Source organism: Mercenaria mercenaria, chromosome 15 (assembly GCF_021730395.1).
Source record: "Mercenaria mercenaria strain notata chromosome 15, MADL_Memer_1, whole genome shotgun sequence".
NCBI classification, from domain to species: domain Eukaryota; kingdom Metazoa; phylum Mollusca; class Bivalvia; order Venerida; family Veneridae; genus Mercenaria; species Mercenaria mercenaria.
Window position 1 is genome coordinate 27,030,623 of NC_069375.1, and position 13,029 is coordinate 27,043,651.

At 33.8% G+C, this 13,029-nt stretch overlaps 1 protein-coding gene across 1 annotated transcript in view; it reads left to right on the forward strand.

The window, feature by feature from the left end:
• The first annotated feature begins 214 nt into the window (after nt 1-214).
• LOC123549552 (senecionine N-oxygenase-like) overlaps nt 215-13,029 on the forward strand; it is a 30,976-nt gene continuing 18,161 nt past the window's right edge. Inside the window, exon 1 of the mRNA XM_053524853.1 lies at nt 215-580. Coding sequence (XP_053380828.1) covers nt 430-580 — 151 coding nt within the window. The 5' untranslated portion in view covers nt 215-429. The remainder of the gene's footprint in view (nt 581-13,029) is intronic.

Below are 13,029 nucleotides of genomic sequence, written 5' to 3' on the forward strand. Positions count from 1 at the left end.
ATAAATAATATCTTATCTTATCTACATACAGTCTTGTGAACTTGAAAACATATTTAACTGGTAATTAATTAATCAATCAACATTATCTTTTCACCCATGAGCTTATAATGACGAAGACATGTGTTAATTAAGTAAAATTTAAACCTTTATGTGCATGTACTACGAGTTGTATACAGGTTGACCGGGGAACTGCAGTAAACCGTGAAGGATACAATTTCTACTGCTCAAATTTCGTGTCGTTGCATAATGTAATTTATGATATTATCAGTGAATGAAAAATAGGAGTATGAAAACGCGTACACGGAAAGTTTTTACTCTCAATGAACAGGGACTTAGTAAATAAGCAAGTTATCTAAATAACAATCACATTTCCAATTCATTTCTTCTTGGTTCTTTTGTTGTATACCACAATAACTCAACAGGTGAAGTATGGCATGTCCACGAATATGCATCATTGGAGCCGGACCATCCGGATTGTCGACACTGTATCACTTCGCTAAAATGGAGCAGATGCCGGAAATTATTTGTTACGAGAAGCAAAGCACATGGTTAGGTCTCTGGAACGTTTCATGGAAAACAGGTAAGTCTTTGACAACGGTATATACTATGTAAGTACCTAATATCGTATAGGTTATAGGGATAAGATGTTTCCTTTTGTGAAGAAAGCATGAAACTTTGGATATTGCTATTTTGAAGTACACTGAATCCAAAATAGGAGGAGACACGCGGTTCGCTAACCTCAATCAGGTTAAAATGAGGCCCCAAAAAGGGACCTATGTTATATTCATTTTCATCATATATTTTTGAAAGCAATTAAAAAAAGTTAAGTTATGACCTCAATAAGTAATAATTGTTGAGACAATATTTATTCAGTTACATGTTATACACATTTGATATATATGACCTAGACAAATGACATAGATGAGGCTCTAAACGACGGGGAAACATTGTTTAAAAATCTCATTTTCAGGATGACATTTTTTTTAGTTTGAATATCTTATCAAGTAAGTAAACAGAAGTAATTGTAGTATTTAAAGGGAATTCCTATAGTTTTTTATGCGCATCTTTCTGCGCAGCCGACACGTTCTATGGAAAACTGAAATGAAGTCAACATTTGTTGTAACATGTGACAGACAACCTTAAATATGAGGAATCTTGAATGAAATAACATTTTTTTATAAGTTTGATCAGTAATCAAATGTTTATACTGGTTTATTTTGTATTGACAAGTATCATGCCTGCCGGGTATCTTGCCATTTTTGTAGTTGTGTTTTCACATGCATTTTAGTACAAAGACAGTGTTGTTCATATAATGTAAGACAAATGACTTAGTACTGATAAGACAATATCACCTCTCAGATTATTTAGTATTCAATTATAGAAGGAATTAAGAATTTTGAAAACTTTTTTTAACTTCTAGCAGATATACATGTAATCAATCTGGTCAGGTTTGCGCCATTTTTCGTCCGAACAGGTGTTGTATTCAAGCGGTCTTTATATAAAATTTAACCTGGTGACCCATACATTTTTAGCCATTTTTATTCTCACAATACAATTATTCATACACATGAAAAATAGGAAAAAATTCTATAAAAAAGTTTTTTCAAAATTTAAAAACATATTCTTCGCTATGGGTATTTTTCATTGAAAAAAGTTCACAAAAGTGAATAGGAAACAAGATTTATTTTTCATTTGTACCCATTATTGTAAGGATATAGTATTACAAATATGACTATGACATCTAATAAGTATATAATAAAATCTGTAAAAAGAATCAACCTTATTGTGCTGTCTTGATGTATATTTTGGTTGGTTTTTATAAAAAAGCAGAAAATTATGAAAATGTTGAAAAATCGCTGGAAGTTTCAGCAACTGTGGGTGTGTTTAACACAATTTTTCACAAAAACAAGCCGGTGACACACTGTTTTTATTTGTTCACTGTTTTCACCACAAAATTTCCTATCATATATGTGAATTTGAAAAAAATCTATGAAAGGAAAAAAACTATAGGAATTCTCTTTAATGATATCAAATCATCATTTAAACTTTCGTTACATTTTGAAATTCATTCTTTGTTAAATAATATGTTTCATACAACAAGTTCACATATACGTACATACTGTATCTGCATTTCTGTTTCGTGCAATTTTTATTCTCACATCGATTTGACAGTACTAATACTGTACATGGGGTACGGATAGTTTCCATATAATATAATACAATTATTAGGCAGATATATTTACATTTAAAAGAGAGGCTAAATAAGTGGTTATTTTGTGTTTTTCTTGTTTTGTAACATCTTAATTAAATAATGAAATCTATAGAAAAGATCCTTTGGAAGCAAAAAACACAACCAAGAAGAAGAATAAAAGCAGAATCGGTTTGATTCAGTCTGTTCTTGAGAGGTAATGGAATTGTGCAACACCTCCCACGCCCCCTTGTACCGGCTAGTTTCATATGTTTTTCAAGACAATTAATGACTTCAAGCTAAAGTATACCATCATCCTTATGCTTTCTTTATAACAAAAGGAAATAGGATGTGTACTAAATGCATTATTGTATTTATTATTGCTAGCTATTTATACCATATTTAATGATACAAAGTTACTTAGATTTGCTTCAGATTTCAAGTTTTAGAATTAGCCCTAGTCTAAATTCCGCTTTCTTGAAAAGAGTATGAGATTGATTTTTGTACGGTTTGAACCAACGACCTACGTATTGAGCTGGCAACACCTTTACCACCAGATTTCCTCTCCCACTGAACCCCGTCATAGAGTCCTAGGTTTATTTTGTCTCCCACACCACTGTGTCGTAGGAGACATATTGATTTACTCCTGTCTGTGTGTCCGTCCGTCCGTCTGTCACAAATCTTGTCCTCACTCTCAGTTGAACATTTCTCATCCGATCTTCACCAAACTTGAAAAAGTGTGTTTGCCAATAAGTCCTCGGTCAAGTTTGATAACTAGCCAAATCGGCCCAGGCACTTCGGAATTATGGCCCTTGAATTACTGATCGGAACCACTCATCCAAACCACTTTAATTTCCTAAACCAAAACTTACTGAACCGAGTTGCCCTTTGAATTAATGAACCAAAACTTACTCCTGAAGTGAACTTTCCTGAACCAAAACTTACTCCTGAAGTATACTTCTTTGTACTATTCAGATGATTAGGCGGTTGTGGGAGACATGCGCTTTTCTTAAACGCAGCTCTAGTGTTTATAATTGTACACGTTTCTAAAGTGCAGACACCCCAGGAATGCAAATAGTACATACATTGTCAAATGAATAAAATTATAATACAGACATAAAAGGAAGCCATGCTTAATAGATTTAGATGTATATCTTAGAAAGTAAAGATTAATCGATTAGTTTATAAACAATGTCTCCTTAAAATAACTGTTGTCTCTTTAAAACTGAGCTACACCCTTTTGAACAAATAAGGAAACAGATTATTTTTATCTTAGGTTCCAAATCGGCCTATTTACCAATATCATGTCTCTAATAAGAAATGATATTCTTAATCTCTGTAAAGCCGATGGAGAACATTCAACATGGAAATGGCTATTGCAAACCGTCCTAGTTATAATCATAGCTGATATGTGCTCTTTGTCCAGTATAGTATAAGGAATACCATTCAGTAGCGCAATCCTAAGGCCTAGAATATTTGCTTGTTCAGGGTAACGCCCAAAAAATTAGTCGAAAGATAGGTAGGCTTTCTACTTTTTATAGAACATCAGAAAAATTCATTTTTACATTATATGTCAGACAGGTGCGTACCTGGATGATTTTGGAACTAAACGCCAGATATGAGCAGCACAGATACGGACAAAGCAGAGATGTTTGGGTAGGTGAGGGAGGGGTTCTCTCTCGGCGGATTGGATTTGGTGTTTCCCCTTGAAAATGTTTGGCAAGAGATACGTTTCACATGCTTGCTGTATTACAGCGTTAATATAATATTCTTTTGTTTGTCACATTTGTACTACATATTACAAAGATAATCATTTAAATTCATAGTTTATCACACCGCTCATGATTACTAGCAGGGATCGTGACAGTGTCTAACACTGCAACTGGAGCAGCCCCGGATATTTTGAGGAGTATAACCATTTTGAATATATAGAGTCCTATATGATTTTACCCTAGAAAGTGTGTGCTTCCATAGCTCGATCTCTCTGGCATGATAAGTGGCCCGTACTAATTAATAATTTTATCTAAGATTTTAAAATGTATAATAACTATTTCGCAGAGTATTTTTTTAATTACTTTGATACAACAGTTAATAACAAAATGAATTAAGCCAGACTTAGAATGTTGAAAAATCAGAGTTCAGTGTAGTGCTCTATACAATACAGTCCTGGACACAACTTGAAATCAACACTAACGGTAGATATATAGTTATTTCAAATATTTCAAAGTATTTGTGTCACTGAAACACTAGGTCTTTCTATGATATATTTTATTGTGCAACGCAGGCATATTGTGTATTGCCAAAGGGACCTAACAATGTGTCTGTTAGGGTAACGTAACTGCATCTAAACTCTTACCCAATCACAACTGCTACACACGTAAACAAATTGCATATTCGAGCCGAGTGCAAAGCTGTTATTATCATTATTTATTTAATTATTTGTGATCCTAATATACATTCGTTGCATAGGATACACTGGGTTTTTGTTGTTATCGTTTTTGAAATCTTCATCAGTGTTTAATTTAATGCATGACTTCTGCATCTGCATTTTGACAGCTTTTTGATAAATGCATCCACACGTTGCTTATATTTCAAGTTTTCTCAATCGAAACGTAAAGTTCTTCTAGTTAAGGAGGTAGGTTACCTTGTTACCAGGGTAAATTCAAATTATTTAAACCTCAGCATTTTTTTGGGGGGGGGGGGGGGGGGGCGGGTTTCGTGTAATTTAATGTTTTAACTGCAACAATCTCAATTTCGTTCTTAATCTCTGTCCCTTCAAGTTTTACAATTTTTATCCAGGTTTGAAGTACATGACCTTAACACTTTTCAGTGTATTTCGGTTTCATTGTTATCCGTAGAAGTCTGCATAATTGATAATTTTACTAGTATGCGCGTGTCTCGGGGCTCGTATTTTTATGGTAACGCATTTTCTTTCATTTTTAAACAACTATGTATGAAAACGGAGTTTTCGACGGCTTCAGTGCCGTTCTGTTAATGACCAACATGGAATATTTGGTTAATATTATTAGCAAAATACCAAACACTTTACATGGCATCCTATTTTTCTTTAAGTTTAAAGTAACCATGGCAACAGAGATGTTTAAAATAGCTTATATCTTGCTTTTTATCGTAATTTCTTATAAATTTTTTTAAATAAAACCATCTTTCTTGTTGATGTATCTTTAAAACATCTTATTTCTAACGTAAGTAATATTTTCTTATTATTCGCATTTATGTAAACAAATTTCACAGCTCAATCCCTTGTGTCTGACATTTTTTTATGGAAAAATTGTTTTTCGTGCTACTATTATTCTCATGGATATTGTTGAAATGCAAATAAAGCCGAAGCTGTGTTCCTTCAATAGACCAACAGGTTGTATCCGCTCGTATGTTTGTATGTTCGAAACCCTGCACGAGGTGTCTATTTTCTAATGAGAGTAAGCCATCAAGCTGGCTTTGTGAACAATTCACGGCTTTACATGGCTAAAGTTATGTCCGAAGGAGGCATCCTGGGTCTTCCTCCCAACATTAAACACTGTTAAAAGCAGGAACAAATATTGCAAGTTTACTTTAATTGATCATTTTATACTAAACTTTCTAAACGTTTCATGGTTTACCTGCATGTTTTCTATTGCTTTACTTTCATTTTTCGAATGTTTCTACTAAAGTTTGTCACTTGGTCATTTTGGTTCATGTGAGACATATCTATGCGAAATTTTTTCAACAGAAAAATGTTTGGTATTCGAATATTGGGTCAACAATACATATTCGAATATTCGGTCATCAATTGAATCAGATCAATAAATCAACTCAAATCTTATGTTTATATGATACCCTAATTAGCGACTTGCATTAATTCTACTTTCGTTTACACCGGAAGTAATTCAGACATTGGCGGATTAAGACTGACTAATCGTTCTCATTGATTTTTCATCTTTTGGAATATAAAATATTCGTTATCTGCCTTCATTTTTAAATATAATTTATATAGGTTTAATTTATTTTACTAATAAAAAGAAAAAGAAATATTTGGATTGACATTACTCTTGGTCTGAATATCGAGTACTAATTTAAAAAATTATGTTAAGGACACGAAATGCATTTATTTGTCATATCAGTTAGATAATTCTACACGTATAAATATAATGAAAATGTCATGAATTTGTTCAATAGCCTGAATAGGATTGTCAATACTGAACTAAATAGAAAAAATAGTGCAACAACACACACTGAATTACGTCACGCACCCGATATGAAATTCAGACGTCAGTGTATGGAAAAATATTGACGTTTCCGGTACCAGTGTAACTTAACGAGGAATAGAAACGAGTATGTAATAAAGTACAGTGTACACTGTCATCACCATAGCGATGTACAATCTCTGCACGCTAATATACAAAATGACACGTCTGACGATGTCAGAAGCTATTTTCGCGAGTATTTATAATGAATTTAGCAAATAAGATAAACGAGCATTTTGGTTCTTTCATTTTGCTTTCATTTTTCATGATATTATATGTTTCCGAATATTCGAATAGTGAAACAGTTTCGAATATTCGTTTAATGACTGAATATTCGAATATTCGTGTAATGACTGAATATTCGAATATTCGTCGCCATCACTATCAAAAATATACGATATTTGAAATAATTAATAAATTATCGACACCAGTTGTTATGTCCATACTCTCTATTCGAGGCCATGTTTGGGCATGAAAATAAGAAATAGCTGGCCTTCTTTTTTCTATATAAATTTGACAAATTTCAAATGGTTGCAGCACACAGCAGGACCCATTTTAAATGTCTGTAACTTACATTTTCCTGAAGAATATTGTCAGAGCTGAAACAAAATCAAATGAAAAATGGAGGTCATGTTTTTCAGCCAAACACACAAACTGCAACATCAGCTAAAAACTATTCCCCAAATAGTAGTAGTGGTGTACGACCTAAGTTTCCATGATAAATTCTGTCATGCTATCATTGCATTATGAAAATGTTTTCTAAATGTCAAGGATTGATCTGTTTGTGATTTTAGCAAACAATTGCACAAAAATAAAGGAAAATAGCTCTACAGAGCAAAAAAGGAATACCATCTCTTTCGCGCAAGTTTCCTATTTAGTACTGTGACCCTTGCATTGCTTAATCCTGTTGACTCTGGATGGACCAGTAATAACACTTGAGTTCCGTTAAGGTGTACACTTCATAGAGCCGATTAAATGCCAGTGCAATAACACAGTCATGTATAGGGAACGTACATTTGTCAAACAAATCGTCACCTTAATTCCAGAAGCGTATAACTTCATTTTTTTCCGTTTTGAAAAAAAACGCGTTTAAAGAACTTACTGGAACATAAGATGGTTGAGTAAGACGTTTGTGGCGCAGTAATTAACCCCCTTCATGTTAGAGCTACATGCATATAAGTTAGTGCATATTGTAGAGCGTTTGGAGACGAATCCAACGATACCAAATACTCCATTGTGTCAAAAATGAACTCACTAGCTAGTATACGCTTCTGGAATTAAGCTGACGAAATGTATTAGAGAAATACTTGAAAACGTGTTACAGTTCTTAGATAATCTATTGAAGCGGTGCAAATATCAGTTTCTTTTATTATATGGGTCTTTGGATGAGTCATTTGATTTGAAAACATAATTATGTCATATACCGTAATGTAAAAGACAAAACATTGAGGGAGTTAATTTTGATGTTCCCTACAAAAACATACAAAAATGATCCGTTGAGGGGCTTCTCTTTTTAATATAAATCTATTGCCCTAATAATTACATGTATAACAGTTGATATTTACTTCAAATTAAACCAAATACAGCGTTACTATTTTTAGATGGATGCTAGAATGAAACTAGTACAGAACAGGATTGCAAATTGAATATTCAAATATTCTGAAACGGGCTATTCATACATATAGGTACATTATTGTTATATTATTATTATACCAGATTTATATAGCACCTTTTTCATGATAAACACGTTCAAAAGCGCTTTACATATAGCAAACGCAGCCACACGGCGCGAAATTCATCCTCTACTAGTACAGACACAGAGCGATCTGACCAGAGGGACAGAGTGAGATAAAGCCCCCAGAACAGATAAACAGAAATCATTTTAGATAAGGCCTGTCCGGCTAACTTAGCCTAGCTCTTTGCGAATACACAGTCTGGTTCTTTAACGTACCCGGTGCATAGCACTGATACACGCAAAGCCGTCTTTCCTTGGAAGAACCAGTACAGGCTTCTTAATTAGGTGGGAGACACTTAAGAGCTTCTCAGAAATTTCCAGTGCATGGACCGGACCTCTGGATTGACAGTCAAGCGTGTTACCACTAGACCACCGGCCCACCTTTAAAGTATGTTATATAAGATACCTCATGAACCTCAAAATGTGAATAGCTTTTACCTTTTGATATCCTATAAATGACATGCATAAATTTAGTTTATTTCTTTATGTGAAGTTCAGTAATTAAAGGTAAAGGCCGTAGCGACTACTGGGGCAACCGAGGCAATTGTCTCAGTTGTCTCGGTTTATGTTTTGCCTGGCCATTATTTTTGGTCTCCGGGTTTGGTTTTGCCTTAGCTGTATGAATTTACAGCCGTTCTTGAAGAATCTGATCTCGGTTTTGAAAGTATTTTTCGAATAGATTTGTTATAATAAATATGAAATAAACTATAGCATATATCTACGACGTCACAACTGTGTGCTGTATGTGAGATATGTCAGTATCGTTCTTAAGTTGGTGCGCGCATTTCAGATTAGTGTTTTCAATATTCCCCCAGCAGCATCACAAAATACCAGCCAGTAATAAAGAGGTCATTCCCAGGCGCGTAGCGTGGCACACTCAGGTACTCTGCTGATTGCTGAGTAACATTTGCAGTCAAAGCCTAAAAATAAAACGGATAAAAGATCGAAAGAAGCAATGAAACAGATCAGGCGAGGGTATGAGGCTAGTGCCAATGTTTGAGCATATAATAATAAACTGTATTTTTGTAGATTTATGAATTTCAGAAGAAAATACAGGACCGTAGCTTGGCTGGTTTGTTTGGTCTTAAACACGACATACCTCCATCTCCTCCCCTCAATAAAAACTGTTACAAATCATTGCGCAAATTATTTAGATTGCATCTATCTCGGACTCCTGCTTACGAGGGTATCAGATCGCGACATTTCAGTTATTCAATTAGGATGTTCCACTTTCAATTTATTAGCTCATTCAGTGGTAGATAAAACATTTCTGTTCCATATGCATATCTGAAAATCTGGGATACGGTCAAAATAAATGTACTTGAATATAGAATTGCAGATTTTGATACTCCTAGTCCTACAGCTTAGTAAATAGTTCACAATTGTCACTCATATAATACCGGTAATTTCTATTGTAGACGCACACTTTTATTTCATTGTAAATATTCACCGTGCTCAAATGTAGATGATACCATATTGGTTTATATCAACAAAAGTTTTACCACTATTACAAAAAGTGGATGACAGATTAACATAATTTGATATCCTTTCATGATCCTTTCATGATTCAGACACATCAGTAAAGAAATTTTAGTAATCTTCAAACGATTTATCACATACAATACCGAATCAAGTTTAGCAGTCAAAAACTATTTACTCTATCAAAATGACAGTATAGTTATTAGATACACTTTCATTTAATCTAAAGTACCTTCAATACTATGGTCAAAATGGTCCGATGAATCTGCTTTTAAATGTAAATAGCGAAATGAATGCCGCAAGGTAAGTCTTTTTTGCCTTTTCAGTTGCTTGGATCTAATTACTTGGTAATATGGACATAAGTTGCAGTATCATTGCAATTGTGAAACAAAATGAGAAGAAAAGCTCTTGGTAACTGCGTTCGAATAATACCAGACAGAAAACTTAATACTGTAAATGTAAGGAAATTCAAAAGATTGCAGAAAAAAGTCTTATATCAACTGGAGATGTATGTAACTACTTTTATTATAAGAAGAGTGGCAGAGTAAGTTTCCTGTCAAATTCTTCGATAGAAATTATAGACTTAAATTACTCAAATTTAGAATTTAAACAAACAATAGCAAAACTCATTCGGTCAGATGTGTTGAACCTAATGATAACTTCTTGTTACACGTTTACACTTACCATTGCTTCAGAATTGTACGGGTATTTTCTACGAATAAAAAAATATATATTTATCATACTAGAAAAGGAATATTTATGTAGTACAATTAAGGCTTACAGTTTTAAATATATATCCATAATGTCTGTCTTAAAAAATTATGTCATGTAGATACCAGTTTAAACGTTGATCTTCCTTATTCAGTTTCAAATAAGCTCCAGTACTGTAGTATCAGCCAAGGATGAGGGTCAAAGGTGTTGCCAATAATTATATCAAAACAATATCTTAGAACTTTTCATTCGGAACAATAGAAAAGTCAGTTTGAGAAGTTTCTTGATTGTCTACGTAAGGCAAGTGGCTGCTTAATTAATACCTGTAGGTGACCGCTAAGGCAGGATGTTCTGTACACCTCTATCACAGTTCAAAATTAAATGTGTGCAAAAAGTATCTTTGAATCTTTATTAATTTTCATCTTACACCTCATCCCCTCAGCCTTCAATTTTTTTTATTGAATTTCTTTTCTTATACTTTTATTGTCGAAAAATGGCGATATGCCTGTGCGTATGTTAGTATCCTGAGCTACGTGCCTGTCATGTGCATTATAGATCTACGCAGGTCATACTGGACCAGTCGCTTTTACAAGAAGCGGGAGATTCGACGGAAGAGGATTCCCTTTTTTCTCATCTTCCCGCTGAGTAGCTTCAGAATTGGTTGCGCTACGCCCTGACTTCCCTATATATAACAGCTATTTCCAAACATTCACAAGGATTGCATTTTTCATTCGTGTAACATTCGGATCCCGAACTGAAATTCGCACACCTTCCATTGTCATTTTCATACTTTGGCACTTATGACCGGAGCAATTATTTACGGAACCTGGGGATCGGGAAGTTGGGGGTTGATTAAATGCTCCACCACAAAAGTTCACATACCTACGTTTTCTGGCTATTTCATGTTTAATTTCCTACAATATAAATTCAATGTTTTTCCAAACCGAATCTGATTTCAAAGTATGGTTAAGATTCAAAATAAACCAATGAATTTGTTGGTGCCATGAAACGTAACGGTTTATCATTATAGCTTATATGTATTTCATTTTTATGTAAAATATCATTGATGGACAACGGTGCGATTTATTTTCACTTATTTAGAAGAACATTAAGCGCGAAGTTGCTGTTGAAGCGTCATATGCCGTACGATAGGTAAACGCCGCGTGGACATGTGGTATCATGATCAATTGATGAAACTTCATCCATGCTGTAAACATTAATTAATATGTATTTGAATGTTCTTTTCAACCTAATGAACTTTTATTTTACTTTTAGATTATTCAGACTTTTGGTAATTTATTTCGAAAGAGGAATCTAAAATGTTTCGTTTGTATAAGCTGTAATATTTGTACTGAAATTTGTGTAACATGATAATTGTAAAGTACTCTTTGTCATAAACATATGTCAAACATTTCGTTGTTAATTATGGAACGCCGATACTGCACTGCATTGTAATGTATAAATCTATGTGGCAAGTCTAGTACCGTGTATGTAATATGTTATTGTAATCTGAAATTACTGTGTGCCAGTCTATAGCATATCTATACAATGTCCGTTTTGTTGTATGGTTGTTGATCTTACATTCATACGAGCTATTGTAAAACGTTTAATTTGCATTGCATTGTGTTAATTTGTGGTTGTAAATAATAGCTGCAGTTTATCATTTCCGTATCTATAATTTTTCATCATAATCTTTCATCTCTTTTTCAATACTTTAACTTTAGACTTGTAAGTAATTAATATGAGAAATAATGGAAGTAATAAGTGACGTATCTTAATCACATGACGTATTGACTTAGTAGCACTCATATTTTGTATAAGTAGCACGTATTATTTATGGTAGCCTACGGAGGTATGGTGTACCCAAAGTTAAAATTATCTTCACTCGTCTGGATGTGATTTTCCCAGCGCACAGCTTTCGTCCCATGGTTGTGCCGTTAACCGCAAAGACGATGATTTTTGCTATCAACTGAGACAGCTCAGGGATGCAAACACCTACCATTATAGGGAGCCAAAAAGGAGTCAACGTTTTCACGGTTTAGAGGGACTTTACTTGAAGATATTTTGTTTATTTTTGTGCTTCTTAAAGTTCGAAGTTAACGGAAACACCTGTGTGACGTCATGTTAGAAAGGAACTGTTAGTTTTAGGACTTTATATCGGTTAGAAAGAGACACTGAGCTTAGATTATGGTTTCGGTTCGTTCTTTCTTACAATAAGATTTTTTTTTCTCCTTTCATTTATTCATTGTAAATAATCATTTTCTTTAAATAGACTTGTAAATATTGTAATGGGTGTCGATTTGTTCTGGTAGTTATTGTCCCCGGTACGTCCATCCTGTCATACAATTGCCATCTTTTTATTTCAACAATACCAAATTAGACTTTGTAGAAGATATTTGTTATTTAGGAGTTAAGTTTAATTACAATGGCAATTTTAGTAAAACTACTAAATATCTTTGTGATCAAGCCAGAAAGGCAATGTATTCTGTTTTTCAAAAATCCAGGTCTCTTTGTTAAGACATAGATCTCCAGTTACAACTATTTGATACTATGGTCACACCTTTTCTTTTGTATGGTGTAGAAACCTGGGGTGTTGGTAACACTGAAATATTAAGCATTTTCAGTTAAAGTTTTTAAAACTATTGCTTAATTTCAAAAAGTCAACTCCAAATGTA